This window comes from Maylandia zebra, unplaced genomic scaffold, assembly GCF_041146795.1.
Source record: "Maylandia zebra isolate NMK-2024a unplaced genomic scaffold, Mzebra_GT3a scaffold11, whole genome shotgun sequence".
Classification (NCBI taxonomy): Eukaryota; Metazoa; Chordata; class Actinopteri; order Cichliformes; family Cichlidae; genus Maylandia; species Maylandia zebra.
The window spans coordinates 5,416,210-5,429,488 of record NW_027490041.1 but is presented as its reverse complement, the minus strand read 5'-3'; the positions used below and the strand labels follow the sequence as shown (position 1 = coordinate 5,429,488).

The window sequence follows — 13,279 nt, the reverse complement described above, 5'->3', positions numbered from 1 at the left end:
CTTCCATTTTCTGATGATTGCTCCCACAGTTGATTTTTTCACACCAAGCTGCTTGCCTATTGTAGATTCACTCTTCCCAGTCTGGTGCAGGTCTACAATACTTTTCCTGGTGTCCTTCGAAAGCTCTTTGGTCTTGGCCATGGCGGAGTTTGGAGTCTGACTGTTTGAGGCTGTGGACAGGTGTCTTTTATACAGATGATGAGTTCAAACAGGTGCCATTCATACAGGTAACGAGTGGGGGACAGAAAAGCTTCTTACAGAAGACGTTACAGGTCTGTGAGAGCCAGAGATTTTCCATGTTTGAGGTGACCAAATACTTATTTTCCACCCTGATTTACGAATAAATTCTTTACAAATCCTACCATGTGAATTCATGGATTTTTTTTTCACATTCTGTCTCTCACAGTTGACGTGTACCTCTGGTGCAAATTACTGACCTCTGTCATCATTTTAAGTGGGGGAACTTGCACAATCGGTGGCTGACTAAATACTTTTTTGCCCCACTGTACTTACTGGTTTTGTCGCATCAGTCTGTGTCTCTGAGTTAACTTGTGTTTCTCCTACAGCTCTGGACCGCTAAAAATGCGCGTGCTCTTTGTGAGCTCGTTCCCGGCTCGTAACCAGCGCGTTCTGCCGTCAAGGGCGATCATTGGTTAAATGTGATCATGTGACTGATGCAAGCCAGATCCTTTTATTTAGCAAAACTGTGATTAATAGTTAAATATTATTGTTGAGGGGCACAGACAGGACTCCGCACGCACACACACATAAAAAAACAAAACAAAAAACAATTTAAAAAAAAAAAGTTGCCTCAACAAAAGGGCACCTTGGGCACCCATCAGGAAAGGCCCCTCTAGCCCCCCCCCCCCCCCCCCTGCACGTGCCTGCTGTTAGGTTAATTGTGCTGATCCTCGGGTTGGGGGATTTGCATTTGTACTGGAGCGCAAAATTCAAACCAATGGAAGATGGACAACAAAAGTTCAAAGCCATCAGGTGCTCAGGTTAGAAAAAAGAGAAAAGATGCAGGTAAGCAGACGTGTGATTGGATAATGGCAGGTCATCCTGAACCAATCAGACTAAACTCCAAACAATACATTACACTCTAAGAACTAAAACTGATAATTACTTAAATATTTTGGTGCAACACTTTTACACTGAGTAAATGCAAAAACAATCACATCTCTTAAATACACCTTATTAATTGAGTAAATCCAACTAAAATGGAATAAGTTGTTATGAACAATTAAAGATGTTACAGTAACATACAAAATTGAGTAAATACAATTGAAAATGTAAGTTAAAACAACAGTAACCAAAAGTTCAAAGTACATAAAATATTAATTAGGAAATGCTGAAATGCTTGGCACATTTAACCTACACCATTACAATTATTTGTTTTTAAATAATGGTTCAATTTACTTAATATTTTTAAGTTAACTTAAGCAAAAACGTTAATTACAATTAAGTTTATTTTATACACACACACACACACACACACACACACACACACACACACACACACACACACACAGGAAAAAAGAACCACGTCAGTTCAACATTGTTCACAATGATTTATTTTAAACAGTTTTTTTGTGAATCACACATTTAGCAGATTCCTTCTCTGAACACAGTGAGCTGAAATCTGTTCTACATTCAGTAGATAAAACTTGGATAAAATTTCAGTCACAACAGCCTTATATAATAAAATTGCATCCAAATTGGCATGCTTGATAAAACTCTGTAAAACTGGCATATTGATGCTAACAACAAGAAAAATGTACCTGCCATACAAAGAATAAAAGTGGCTCAAGTGAACGCAGTGCTTTACCTTTTCAGAAAAGGTCAAATGACAAAAATAAAATTAAGATCCCAAAAAAATATTAATCCTGAAAAAAAAACAAAAAAACATTTGCACTGTGACATAGTTTTTGAACATCTTATTTTGATTCCAAAAAATTGGGAAGATTATAACTAAAGAGTGACCAAAAAACATCCATAATTTAAATAAAAAGGTTTCAAAAAGGATTGCGCTAAAAAAAAAAAAAAAAAAAAAAAAAAACATACAGAAGATACTCTCCCATTTACACCTTAATGTGAATCTGGAAAGTTAATACAAAAACACAGTTTATGGTACAAACATTATTTATGAACAGGAATGTCAAAACAATGTCGCAACTGAACCTTTTGATGAGCATTACATGTCACTTAACAAGTCTAACACTTTAAGAACAGCCCTGTGAAATTTTGTCTACAATGAACAGAGGTCATTTTTCAGTCTTTGAACCTTGACAGAAAGGTTTCCTGGATCCAGCTCCATGAACACTTTTTGAAATGCTTCAAATGTGCATTTGAAATTCTTGGGGTATTTCAGATCCAGAGCATAGCACAGTCCCAAAAGATATCAACAGCACTGTAAGACCGAATAGTAATACTTTGATAAATGAAATGAGTTCCAACTACTTAAAAACCTGTTATAAGTTCATACACCTTTATTTTTTTGAGTAGTTTGAACAATTTTGTTTTTTCAAGTTATCAGTACTTGAATATATTGATTAGTTTCTAGCATTGCGCTCAAATAATTTGAGTTTTAACACTGACGTCACTTACGTGCCTACGTACGTACCTACGTGCGCCACCTGTTTCTTTATGAAGTGCTGGCAACCATCTTGGATTCCTCGCTTCGAGTGCGAATGCCCGCTCATTACCCCGAAAGAAACTTGTGGAACGTTAATATCCGAACAGAAATAAAAACATTTGTCAACGGGTTTTTTGCGGCATTGCCTTTGACGCTGGATAAAGGAGGGCATGCTATGGTATGTTACGGACTTTTGAACTGGAACAGCTAACCCTCTGCACTTGGCTAGCTGCATTTACCGCCTTCGCGGCATCTTCAGGAGCGCTTTGTGGTAAGTTTTATTTTTTCTGAAACTATAGTTCTCCGTTGTAATATGGGTTTTTATCGTCATAAATGTACAACTCTAGCAGGCATTTAAGAATTACATGCATGCGTCGTTTTATCCATGTCGGCTTGGCCCCAAAGTGTTTGCATGAATTATGCTAATACGCTCATATTTCGTATAACACATTATTAGTCCCTGGGACTAATAATGTGTTAATAACTTTTCTAATCTCTTACTATTTTAAAAGAAGTCTTTAGAAGGCATTTCTGGATTTGCAGATTATAAACTGCCTTGTGGTTAAATTGTTGAATCAATATGCACTGCTGCGCTGCTTCACACTTAGCGCATACGTGGATATTGATATTGGCTAGCCCATTTGCTAACTAGTGGAACTTAAAACTTACGTTTAGTTCTCTGGAGTTGTACATATTAAAACTGGGGCAGCAAAATTGTAGGCACAGGACATACTTACAAAAGCAGTGAATAATCATTACATAATTACGCGGTAGAACTTGGTTTACATTGCAAATAGTTATGTATACCAAGTTGAAATGTAGAATCTTCTGAACTGTAAAATTGTTGTGCCTGGTCTATTTTAGGTTAGCTTAAGGGTGAATCCATCAATAATATATTTACCAAACAGTTATTTTTTCGTTTTATTTTATTCTGATGCCCAGTGTTCATTAGTGAAAGACTTAGTTTTTTATCTGTCAGGGGCTGGGTCTGTGAACCAGCATTTTGAGTTTATTTTGTAGTTTTGCTTTCTTATGTTATATTGAAATGAGGTGAAGTTCTTGTATTGTTGTTATTATTAGTTAAGGTTTAGTTGAGTTCTGGGCTGGTTATGTTTCATCTGTGTCTCCTTGGTTGTGTGTCTTTTCTGTTCTCTGTGTAGTCTGTCTTGTCTTCTGTGTTTTACTGTTATGTCCATGCCAGGGCAGAAGTAAATTTTCAGGGGTGAAGATGCTGTTTACCTTGACCAGCTAAGACTACAGATTGTAGATGAAGTCGAGAAAAGTGAAAAGAATCCTGATTACAAAGCTGATGCTCACAACTTTGGCCTTGCAATGCAAAGAGATCATCAATGATGACCTACCAGTAGGTCAGATCCTGGATTGCTGGCCTACTCTGAAATCCCAGTCCCAGGTAAGAATGTATATAGATGTATCTAACAAGATGTATTTTATATCAACCCCTGTTATCTGGCCTGTCTGAACAAATTATGCCTTTGGAGTGTAAGGATTTTGATGTATTTTGCAAAGATTTATAGACTAATTGAAACTTGTAAACACAAATGTATCCTGTGTGTTCAGATCTGTGCAGAATTCCACAGGATTACAAACCTCCACCTGAAGAACCACTTTTATGCTGTGCTGGACCAACATGCTCCCCGGCTCCAGAGCTTATTCAGAAAGAAAGCTGTTTGCACAGGGAACGTGTCTGATGTCCTGTCTCAGCTCTTCAGAAGCTATAATCTCCAGGTTAGTGAGTTTTTGTCTTGTTTTTTGAGCTTCATTTGATTTGATCAATTTTTCAATTTTAATTACCATTCTTGACTAGGTTAGCCAATAATTTAAAATAAAAATTTTCTTGTGATGTAGGAACAAGCTGATATCCATGCCCAAAGTGCTGGTGTGCTTCATGCCCTCTCTGCCTATTTGTACGAAGACACCTCTACCTTCATCAAAACATGGGATGTAAGTTTTGGACAAAGTTGTGAACAATATCTTAGTAGCATCCTTGTTTAGATTTCTCAAAACATTATGACACTTTGAGAGTTTGAGAAGCATCTCCATGCTTGGATCTGTCTACAACAGTGTCCATGTCACATAATGGAAACACTACATGTTTTTAATGTGCGTAGACCTTCTATAATGTTCCTAGCCCAACCATACATCACTGTACAAATGAAAAATATATATAACTCCTATTGACTTTCTGTTGTTATTGCTACGAAGAGGTATGACTTTGCTTTACTAAAAGTACTATTTTTGTCAGTTTGTTTTCTCAAATCTTTGTGTGTTGTGGCTTTTTTGTTGTTCAAACAATTGATTTCTGAGCTAGTAATAATCCAGAAATGTGACTTGTATAGATGAAACTAAGAGAAATAGGAATGCACTAACATGTAGTAATTTTGTTTTCTGTAGATGATGCATTCTGATAGACCAGATATTAGTGAAGTGCCACTTGGACTCCTCCTGATCAGAGCCAATTCCAGCGATGCAACATTCTTCTGCCCTGAGAAGACTGCAGTTTTGGTCGAGGGTAACATGATCATTGTTTTCACCACCCTGGCTGATGCATTTCTAGTAATATTTGGACTGACTGACGTCCTGCACCTAAGCTACCCAAAATGTTTGGCCAACATTTTTGACTTTATTCAGAAAGTTTTGATGGGTCTGAAGGGTGGGAAGTTGAAGCCCAAAGTGCTGAGTCTTAAAAATGATCTTTTGGCAGCAGAATAATGTCCAGGATTCCTACACAGCCCTCAAGTGCCTGTTAAAGCAAGTAATTCAGTTTATCATGTTTCCAAGTCTGGATAAGTTTTTTATAAAAAGAGAGAATAGAATAAAGAAATCTTTGCAGACTGTTTCATACTTCATTATCTAAAAGCCACATCCAAAGTAAAAGGGGTGATTTTATTATTTTTATTTATTTTTTTCCCCCCATCATCACTTGTGTTTTAGTTGATTTTGATTGTGTTTTTAGTCAGATAACTGTAAATCTATAGAGAAAATGAAGGACAATCTCATTTCTGGCTTCTAGGTGGGATCTTGAATGTCACTTAAGGAACGTTCCTCCTGAACTACTCATAACTGACATAAGGCGCTAAGGAGGTTTATAACACTTTGTTTATGTCTCTAAAGAAGTATTTTTCTATTTAAAATTTTATTGCTTTGTTGTTGAGACTGTGATTGCACTCTACAAATGTGCATTTTGCATAACCACAGTACTGGCATATTAAAAAGGTTACCAATTATATTTCAGTGTATTAGCTGCACTATACTATTACTTTCATTCGGTTTTCCCACCTAATAATGCAGGATTTTCTTTTCCTTTTGTTTGTTTTTTTTAATAAAAAGGCCATACTCATGTGTTAATCAAATTTGAATACTCTTAAAACATGTTGTGAAATTCTTTATTTCTAATATTGTAACCTTGTGCCACCTTGGGCTTTTTGTGTCAAAGTAACTCAATAAATCTGTAACTTGAATTTATATTTTCTGTCTTATGTTTTTACAAGTGTAATTATTTTGGGCACTTTTTTTTTTTTTTTAATCAAATTCAAAACACAGTAGATTTGGATATTACAAGCATTTGTATTTAAAATTTTTGAGTTGTATTAGCTTAAAATGGTTAACATTTTGAAACTAAAAATTAATTCCTTAAAGTTACTTGAGCTAGATTTGTACTTGAAACTCAAAATATCAAGTAGAGAGTACTAAACCAAAAATGTGGATATAACATAAAAACATTTATCAATGGTACTTAAAAATATTTATCTAAAGCTAATAAATAAAGTGTGTTTATTTAACTTTTATTTTTAAGTTTTAGTTACTTAAAATATTTTATGTAATCAGTTTCACCAAAAGTTTTGAGTAAAATTAACTTATTGGGTTTTACAGTGAGGCTTTGCTCAGATTCCCAAGTTTGCCCAGAACAGTAACGCCTTCAATAACAATACCCACATCAGTAGGTTCGCCTGACCTGTCTTGATTCTGCAGCAGGTAAATCTTCATCACCTCCTCAGCCAAAGCCTCTTCAACAAAGACAGCATCAGCACCGTCCTTTAAAAAGAGAAACAACTATTTTAAGCTCACATATTTCCAAACATTGAAACAAAAAGTTTCATTTGTATGACATCACCGGTACTCATAATATGTAGACACTGTGCTCCAAAATCTTATAGCAATAGCAAATGCTATTCTTTTGTATGCTTTGAAGTGTTTTTTTCCCTTCTTTAGAACAGTATCTTAAAACTTTTCTATGATCTCACAAGCTAAAATAAACTACTACTAAAACAGATTTATTGCACCAACCTCAAAGGTTTTGATTAAGGCACTTGGATCCTCTCCCAGATGGTCAATGAGACATCTGATGATGACTTCTCGTTTTTTCTCGATGGAATTTCCACTCTGTAAAACAGGAAGTCTCAACTGAGGCAAAATTTGCACATTTAAAGCATGACTTACCATTTCTAGCTTTAACATAACTATTTTTTTTCTGTTGTTGACCTGTTTTCACACCCACCATCAAGGTAAGAACACCTGTGGAACTAAAATATTGAACAGAAACCTAAGAAAAGCCGTTTTTAGTGGAAGGGCCTCTTCAATGCTGTGTTGGAACGTTTTTGTGGTTAGAAAATGCAATCTTCCTTACCTGAAGCAGAAGGTTTAACTGTGCCCTGTGGCGTTGTCCAGCAGCAGCTTTCTTGGCTTGAAACAAGGACAGGAGTTTGGATGAATACAAGTCCAACGATGACATGAACTTTGGTTCAAGGTTCAGGGTCGTGATCCTATGAAACTCTGCACTGACCTGGATGGGAGAGGACAAAAAATCTGAAGGCCAAAATTCTGATTCAATCAAAAAAAAAAAAATCTACCATTTTTTGCAACCTGGACCTTATTTTCTAACATGCAAAAGATTAATTTACGCATCCAGACATAAATCCATATAAGTGGAGTTGTTCAGTATGCAGACTAAAACCTTAACATAAAGTATTATCTTCCACTAAGCTTCTAAATGTTATGTTATGAATTGCTTGCACTATTTCCCTGTGAGATTGTATAATCTTGGAGGGAAGAGGCGGAGCCAGGTTGCCCAGGCAGCGATGCGAGAGGAACATACCGCTGAAGTGGTGCACATATTCAGAATCGTGTCAGCGGCTTTACAGAGAAAGCCTTTCAGCTCCTCTGGCAGCTCTGCTTCCTCCACCTTCCTGGAGATGACAAACGCTAGCAAGGCAGTGTTGTTAGTCACTGCAGCTGACTGAACAGTGCATTGATGTGCACGATCAGTGAACCTTGCTATCAGCTGGTCAAGTTTGGCGGGATGGGCCGGTCGCTGTCCAACGACCTTGGTCATTTTGGTGCCGAAAACTGAAGCGAGGCTCGGCTCTAGAGGGGGAACAGGCGGAAAACTCCGGTCTGTGAAGCCCTAGGTAGAGACCGGCGCTCTAATCTTCGCTGGCTCTGCTGCTGCCTCAGAGAGGTAGGTCATCACCGCCGGGAACTGAGGCCAGATGGGATCTGGGCAATGAGAGTGAGCGGAGCCATACCTTCCCGCCAGATCATCAGATGGGGGTGGAGCAGGCTGAGGGACGGGAAGTCCCTTCTCACCAGCTGCCTCCTGGATGATGCCAGGCAGATCCAGGAGCAGCGCACCAACAACTGGGAGCAGCGTCCTCGCCGACATATGAAGGCCAGGGGTGGATGAGCGTCCGCTCATCCACCTCCCTTCTGTCGCCAGGCTGCCCAGCTGGGAGGCAGTGGAGCTGCCACCACTGCCGTTTACCTCACGGTGGGTGGAATCATCCAATTCCGGCCCACCATCGAAGAACTCGATGGCTTCTTCCAGCGAATACCTCTATTAGCGGGAACGCCTCCTCAGCATCAGCCTTCGCTGCTTTTCCTCTGGCGGGAGGATCTAACAGGAGCGGCAATAGGATTAAGGTGTGAGGGCGAGGTCCGCATGGTGAGGACCGAGGCAGCCCACACAGACGGCATGTCGGTCACACGACATGATGTAGCCGGTCTGGCAGGATGGACACAGACGAATGATCTTGCTGGACATCTTCTGGCTGGCTGAAGAAAAACGGTAGAGCCGATTTCCTGGTCTCACCGTAACTTATACTAGACCAGGGTGAGGCCCACACAGCAGGTGGGCGTGGACTAAAATACTTCAGTGCTGCGCGCACAAGGGGAATACCCACTTAAAGGGCTGCGCCAAACTCATGGTGACACTGGATGACAGACCATGAACTCATCGATATATTTGCCGAACTGAAAAATTCTCAAAATTTAGATTTGGCATTTGTATGACTAAAATAACCCACCACAAAACCAGTATAAATATTTAGGTGGTATCACCATCCACTACTCAGCTTGTATAAAACAATATCATATCCTTCCAAAATTTAACGCATCAAGTCCTCTGAGTAAAATTACCTGCTTTACTTTGTAGTTGATGCAGATTTTTTTCCTGGTGGTGAAGATGGTGCTGAAAAAATACAAATCAAAACTTTATCATTACAAAACATGTCACTGAGTAATCTACCACAACATCTCTTATAAGAAAGTTTAGCTTGGATTGAAATAAACATTTATTTATGTAAATTGGGAGTAACTAGGCAAGGCAAGGCAAATTTATTTGTATAGCACAATTCAACAACAAGGTGATTCAAAGTGCTTTACAGAGACATTAGAAACAAAAACAAATAAAAGCATGATTTAAAATTGATTAAAGCAAGCAAACAAACAAACAAACAAAACAGTATATAAAATCAAAACACATAAAATCACAACAGTAGATAAAATCAGTAGTTAAAAGTAAGTTTTGAAATTTAAGCTTAAAAGTGTGGATTTGGTGCTTTATTCAAATGCAGCTGAGAATAGGCGAGTCTTCAACCTGGATTTAAATAAACTGCGTGTTTCTGGAACTATACTATACTAACCAACTATATACTAACTACAGTATACTGGAAATGATGGCACTTTTGGCTTGACCAAAAGGACCAAAGCTTTTTTTTTTTCATTATTTTCTGGGATCTGAAAGGAAGTAGGGCCCCCAGTCTAAATTTACTTAAGGCCCCATAGTACTTTGGACCGGCCCTGGATGAGGTAATCTGCTGACCCGGGCGGTCCTCTCAGCGTTCTCTCAAAAACTGGCCCTGTTCGGGACAAAGCTGAAAGCAGCGTCTTATATGCTCTGAAAGACCCCACATAGAACAAGAAAGCTAAGCAGCATGGTTGCTGCTCTGAACTGTTCCGCAGGCAGGTCTTCTTAGTTACCAAAGCCATTGATGACGTCTGTTCATCTCCTCCTGAACAACCTGACAGAGTGAGTCAGGCCGCGTGACTACTGCAGCTCCCGCACCGCGACTCAACAGGGCCATTTTCTAGAAATGTCTGAGCACACCTGCTTCCACGTGGTTCCTAAAATGCCCCCGATTAAACGGTCAGGTCGCTGGTACCGGGACATTCCGGTCAAATTACCCGGAACGCAGATAGCGACTCAGAACGTAAAAGGATAAAAGGGCGCGGTTTCCCGCCGCCTTTACTGGAAGACGGGTTGAAAACTTAAATTAACGTGCACAAACACGCCACCAAGTGAGCCACCATGACAAACGCTTTCTTCAGAACATGTTATAAAAGAACGGTGTGGATAAAGACAGCTAATGTAAGAATTGGTCACTTACCTGAAAACGTTACCAAGTCTGCAGTGGATGTGTGTCTGTCTCGTTCAACGTGCAGAAAATCTCCCATGAGGCCATGCTCCTCGCGTGCGGTACATGCCAAAGGTCATTAGTCTTACTCAAAGTTTTAAGTTAGTATTGGGGGACCAAATTATATTGATTTTGAACCATTGATAATTAAAGTTAAAGACAATGATAAGTATGAATACCAGTGTCTCAGTTATTTTGAGTACTTTCTATGAGATATATTGAGTAGATTTAAATAATGCACCCTGTGTTTCAAATACAGAATTTTTTCTTTAAAATAAACTTGAACAAAAGAGCTCATTTCAACTCAAAAACTGGTGTTGAAAATTTAAGCATTCTTTTCAGTATTTTCAACTCAAGATAACACTTTTGTGATTTTCAGAGATTTAATCAAGGTCATCTAACTTAGAATTATAATGATATTTACTAAGCCCCTGAATAATTTTTTAGGGTGTATGTTACAGATTTTAATATTAATTAGTCATTGTTACTTGTTGATTTGTCCTTTTCTCATTGTGTGACGAATTATGACGACTGTTTGGTAGCTGTTATTGTCTCTCTCTCTCTTCATGTGTGTTTCTCTGGTGAAACAATAGTTTTGTGTTAATGTTAGGGCTGCACGATTTTGCATAAAATGAGAATCACGATTTTTTGGCTTAGAATTGAGATCATGATTCTCTCATAACAATAAATAAACATAAAACAACAAATGTCTCACGTTTTGTTGTTGCAGCAAAATGTTGTCCTGCTTGAAATTCCGTCTCCACCGTTGCTCGACGCTGCGTGTACAGAGCAGGTAGTGCAACAATAGAAAAATAGTTGCGGGACGGCACTGTGTAGCGTTTGTCTAGGGTGTTGATCGTTTTCCTAAATGCCTCGTTTTGCACAGTGTTGATGGAGCCATATCTTTGGTCAGGTGATAAGTGATAGCCTCCGTAATGTCTTTGTGCCTGCGGGAGTTTGACGTGTATAGGGAAGCGCTGTCTAAGGTTCCCGTTATTGATGTTTGGGTGGTTGACCGGGACGGATTTTCTCCTGTCACTTTCTCGTCATCCCTGACGTGCTCTCCGTTGTTGTTTCCCTGCTAATTTTAGCATCACACGGCACAGCTTCTGTATCACGTGGTATAAGGCTCCGCCCTTGTCATTTGTTGAGCAGGAAGAGTGAGCGCTTGTTTTCATGCAGAGTACGTCCCGGATCAAAATGTGAAGTTTTACAAATCACCACTTCTTTAGTGAATATCATTTCAGTCTCAGACAATCTCGTTTCTCTTACAGAGGTTGAATGCACCTTCTGCGGATGGCGGTACCACACAGTGTGCGTGGACTTCCCCTGCACAGAAGGCAACTACAAATGCTGTGAATGCTAAATAAACAGAAACAAATGATCCCTGTTGTCTTTGCTTGATGATTGGTTTGAGTCTTGACAATCCACATTGCTGGCGTTGCATCTTTCAATGCCAGCAATGGCAGGTATCAGTGCTCAAAGCTTTTGTGTTTGTTTCCAACAAGTTGCCCACCTCGGGAAACAAAAATGTGTTCTTTTACTTGTCAGATGAACATATGAGATACTTTGACTCTTCAGTGCAGTGTGGAGCCTAACAAAGATCTGTTTTGTGTCCCAGCTGATCAGCAGGAGGAGGAGAGTCTGACGGAGCAGCAGAGGAACATTTTCAGCTACTTGGACTCAGCTCAGCCACTACAGAGGAAACAATGAGCTCAACACAGAAGGTGACAGACAGAGCAGGACCATATGACCAAAGATATTTATCACCATATACATTTGAACATTTGCCATAACGATGTAGCTGACGATAGAATTGACAGCAGACAAAATACTTTACAGCTGCACAACTTTATTAAAAACCCATCAATGTATTTTCACTGAAACAAGCAGCTGTTGTTTATGTGCATTAAAGTTATATAAAAATGTAACAGTGCAAATGCAAATTCCTCGCTGACAGTTTAACCAAAAGGCGTTTCCAGTGGAGGCTCGTAGGCTCGTGAAATGGGACGTCTAGCCTCCGTCGCGCTGCCCAGGTTGCCTAGCAACCATGATACTAACAGCTGGAAACGTTTCATACAGCTTTGTTTGACAGAAATGAAGGAGAACATATTTAGTTCATTTGTTTCTACATGAGCTCTGTGTGATTTGATGAGTATCTGAGGCTGAGACCACAGGACTGTGAAACATGATTGTTGGGCTTCATTTCTGTGCTGCTGGCTCTTCCTCCTCCTCTTCCTCACACACTGCTGAGTTTGTCCTGGTGGATCATCAGGGCTGCAAAGCCTCACAGATGATGTGCAGCAGTGGGTCCCTCAGTCTGTCCTCACTCTGGACACTTGCAGTCGTCACACATGGAAATCAAATGTGTGATAAGCTGCAGGATTCAAACACAAGTGTAACTTATAAACACATGTTCATACTTTTATTCCACAATCAGAGAGAAAGAAACAGAGAGAGAGTGCAGGACAGACAGACAGGTGACAGTCTCAGGTGTACACACTGCTACACAACAGCACCAGAGAAGCAGGATTTAGTGTTTGTGTTATTACGAGTGTAAACAAGAAGAGTTCCAGATGGTGCAGTGGACACATGTGTGACTGCTGTGATTAAAGCATCTTTCTTTCAGCTTAACGAGTGAACCGTCAGCTCGTTCAAACACACGTTAAAGTGCGTTTGGCTCGACACCACCGAACAGAGGCAGCAATATAACACAGCTAACATTAACAGTGCAGTGAATCCTGCTTGTGCCGTGATGTTCAGGACTGCAAACCGAGCAGCATCACTGACTTTCAGCTTGTTGTGTTTGTGGATATATGACTGACTTTAATTATCCACAAAATCATCACATTCTCTGTCAGATTAAGGTCGACTATTGAACGGCGTATATTTTAAAGGCTTTAAAACCAAGTTAACGCTGAAAGTACAAACATCA

At 39.4% G+C, this 13,279-nt stretch overlaps 1 protein-coding gene and 1 long non-coding RNA gene across 3 annotated transcripts; one reads left to right on the top strand and one right to left on the bottom strand.

Moving 5' to 3' along the window:
- The first annotated feature begins 2,457 nt into the window (after positions 1-2,457).
- LOC106674687 (uncharacterized) lies at positions 2,458-6,069 on the top strand. 2 transcript variants are annotated; one of them, XM_076881366.1, is made up of 5 exons: positions 2,459-2,906; positions 3,796-4,046; positions 4,214-4,381; positions 4,502-4,597; positions 5,048-6,069. In XM_076881366.1, exons 2-5 carry the CDS (start codon positions 3,903-3,905, stop codon positions 5,363-5,365), a joined length of 726 nt encoding a protein of 241 aa, XP_076737481.1. In that variant the 5' UTR covers positions 2,459-2,906; positions 3,796-3,902; the 3' UTR covers positions 5,366-6,069. The 2 variants fall into 2 exon arrangements, with proteins under 2 accessions (XP_024656812.1, XP_076737481.1); XM_024801044.2 differs by having other exon boundaries at positions 2,458-4,046.
- A 472-nt stretch (positions 6,070-6,541) lies between these two features.
- LOC143415952 (uncharacterized) lies at positions 6,542-10,763 on the bottom strand. The gene is made up of 5 exons (XR_013096380.1): positions 10,318-10,763; positions 9,068-9,119; positions 7,281-7,436; positions 6,941-7,036; positions 6,542-6,688 (listed from the first exon to the last, which is right to left on the bottom strand). It is a non-coding gene; the product is annotated as an uncharacterized LOC143415952 (long non-coding RNA).
- Positions 10,764-13,279: the final 2,516 nt, after the last annotated feature.